This window comes from Otolemur garnettii, unplaced genomic scaffold (genome assembly GCF_000181295.1).
Source record: "Otolemur garnettii isolate 467f Iridium unplaced genomic scaffold, OtoGar3 scaffold00018, whole genome shotgun sequence".
In the NCBI taxonomy this organism is placed as follows: domain Eukaryota; kingdom Metazoa; phylum Chordata; class Mammalia; order Primates; family Galagidae; genus Otolemur; species Otolemur garnettii.
In genome coordinates this window covers 21,303,481-21,305,611 of record NW_003852413.1, presented here as the reverse complement: position 1 = coordinate 21,305,611, position 2,131 = coordinate 21,303,481, and the positions used below count along the sequence as shown (strand labels likewise).

General features: G+C 44.3%; 1 protein-coding gene across 1 annotated transcript in view; it reads right to left on the bottom strand.

The window, feature by feature from the left end:
• Positions 1-837: 837 nt before the first annotated feature.
• The window catches only part of PTGES3L (prostaglandin E synthase 3 like), a 7,302-nt gene continuing 6,008 nt past the window's right edge, over positions 838-2,131 (bottom strand). Inside the window, exons 6-8 of the mRNA XM_023511179.1 lie at positions 1,942-1,995; positions 1,116-1,143; positions 838-938 (exon numbers count right to left, since the gene is read on the bottom strand). Coding sequence (XP_023366947.1) covers positions 931-938; positions 1,116-1,143; positions 1,942-1,995 — 90 coding nt within the window. The 3' untranslated portion in view covers positions 838-930. The remainder of the gene's footprint in view (positions 939-1,115; positions 1,144-1,941; positions 1,996-2,131) is intronic.

Genomic DNA, 2,131 nt, shown 5'->3' with positions numbered 1-2,131 from the left:
AAAAAAAAAAAAAAAGAAAGAAATCAGAGTACAGATCTGGGCAAGAGGAAGAAGAAACCTGACCCCAACATCATTCTTCCAATCTCAACAATGAGGGCCAGGATCTCTGACACCCACCCTACCTCCTTGAGAGGAACCCCAGAGGGAAAAGAGGCTTGCCACCAGGAGGAAGAAATACAAGAAAAGACAGAGAATAGTTCCTAGAGATTTATTTTTATTTATTTATTTTTAGAGACAGAGTCTCACTTTGTCACCCTTGGTAGAGTGCCATGGCATCACAGTTCACAGCAACCTCCAGCTCTTGGCCTTAGGCAATTCTCTTGCCTCAGCCTCCCAAGTAGCTGGGACTACAGGCGCCTGCCACAACAGCTGGCTATTTTTTTTTTAATTGCAGTTTGTCCAGGGGTGGGTTCAAACCCATCACCCTCGGTATATGGGGCCGGCACTCTTCTCACTGAGCCACAGGCACCACCCTAGAGATTTATTTTATTTTATTTTTATTTATTTATTTAGAGACAAGAGTCTCAATTTATCACCCTTAGTAGAGTGCCATAGCGGTGTCATAGCTCACAGCAACCTCCAACTCCTAGGCTTAGGTGATTCTCTTGCTTCAGCCTCCTGAGTAGCTGGGACTTCAGGCACCTGCCACAACGCCCGGCTATTTTTTTGTTGCAGTATGGCCAGGGCTGGGTTTGAACCTACCACCTTCGGTATATGGGGCCGGTGCCCTACTCACTGAGCCACAGGCGCCACCCTAGAGGTTTATTTTAATCTTTATTTTCTTCTTGTTTCTTCTTTGGCTTTTGCTCTGCCATATATACATACATATTCAAATAATCAAGCAGCCCAAACACAGAGATTATGAACCAATCAGCAGGAAGTCAGAAGTCCCACCAGTCTACTCCTCCCCCATCCTTCCATCTGATGCAGTCAAGTGCCTAGGAGGAAGACACAAAGCATGAAAGAGGATCCTTAATAAGGAGCTTCCAGGAAAAATCAGAGATCGCAGAGGATATTGTTGCCCAGCCAAAGAGCTGACAAAGCTCCAGCCCTTAACTTTTCAAAGCAAATAGCCACAGCCTCCTCCCAGCTCTGCTGTCACAGAAGTTAATTACTTGTTGCATCAGCACTGTCAGAATCATCCTGGGGGAAGAAAAAGAAAAAAGCATTTGGAGTCACTGCAAAGAGTGAACTTTTTTTTTTTTTTTTAGAGACAGAGTTTTAATTTGTCGCCCTCGGCAGAGTGCTGTGGTGTCACAGCTCACAGCAACCTCCAGCTCTTGGGCTTAGGCAATTCTCTCTTACCTCAGCCTCCCGAGTAGCTGGGACTACAGGCGCCTGCCACACTGCCTGGCTTTTTTTTGTTGCAGTTTGGCCAGGGCCGGGTTCGAAACTGCCAACCTCAGTATATGGGGCCAGCGCCCTACTCATTAAGCCACCGGAGCCACCGAAGAGTGAACATTTATTTGTATTCACAAACACTGCTCATTCCCTTCTCTCTAACCTTCATTTTCTGATATTCTAAACCACATGACTTTGGTAGTTAAGAAGGAAGGATTTTAACTTTGGATAATAAACCATGGGTACTCAATAAATAGAACTCTGTCATGCATCATTTAAAGTCATAATTTTAACTATTTACTGCTGTAAAGAAACTCAACAGGGCTGGGTCTGTCCTAGGATGGAGAAATAGAGGAGATGGAAGAGAAGAGGGTTCTGCTGGGGGTTTCTAAATCCTGGGGAAGGATATTAGACCTCTTACTTCAAATTCAAATTTGACCTCTTACTTAGATTCAAATTTGGTTAACATGCACTGAGAACTACCGTGTGTAGGAAATGGGAAAGGAGCTTTAAACGTGTTGTATCTCCTCTTCGACCTAGCAATTCCACTTTTTAAGGGATAAAATGAAATTGAAGGGTGAAGGGGAAGGCTTTACTTACATCCAGGTCATCCATGGCAGGGGGTGGTTTCTTGGTGCTGACCTTCTTCAAAAGCTAGTGGGAAGAGAAAAAAGTCACAAGAGAGAAGCGGGGTGAAGGAAGAGCAATCTGCATATTGAGGGGCCACAGGAGAATGGTCCCAGCCAAAGCCAGTCATCATCTTCTATTATTTTTATTTTTATTTTTTTTT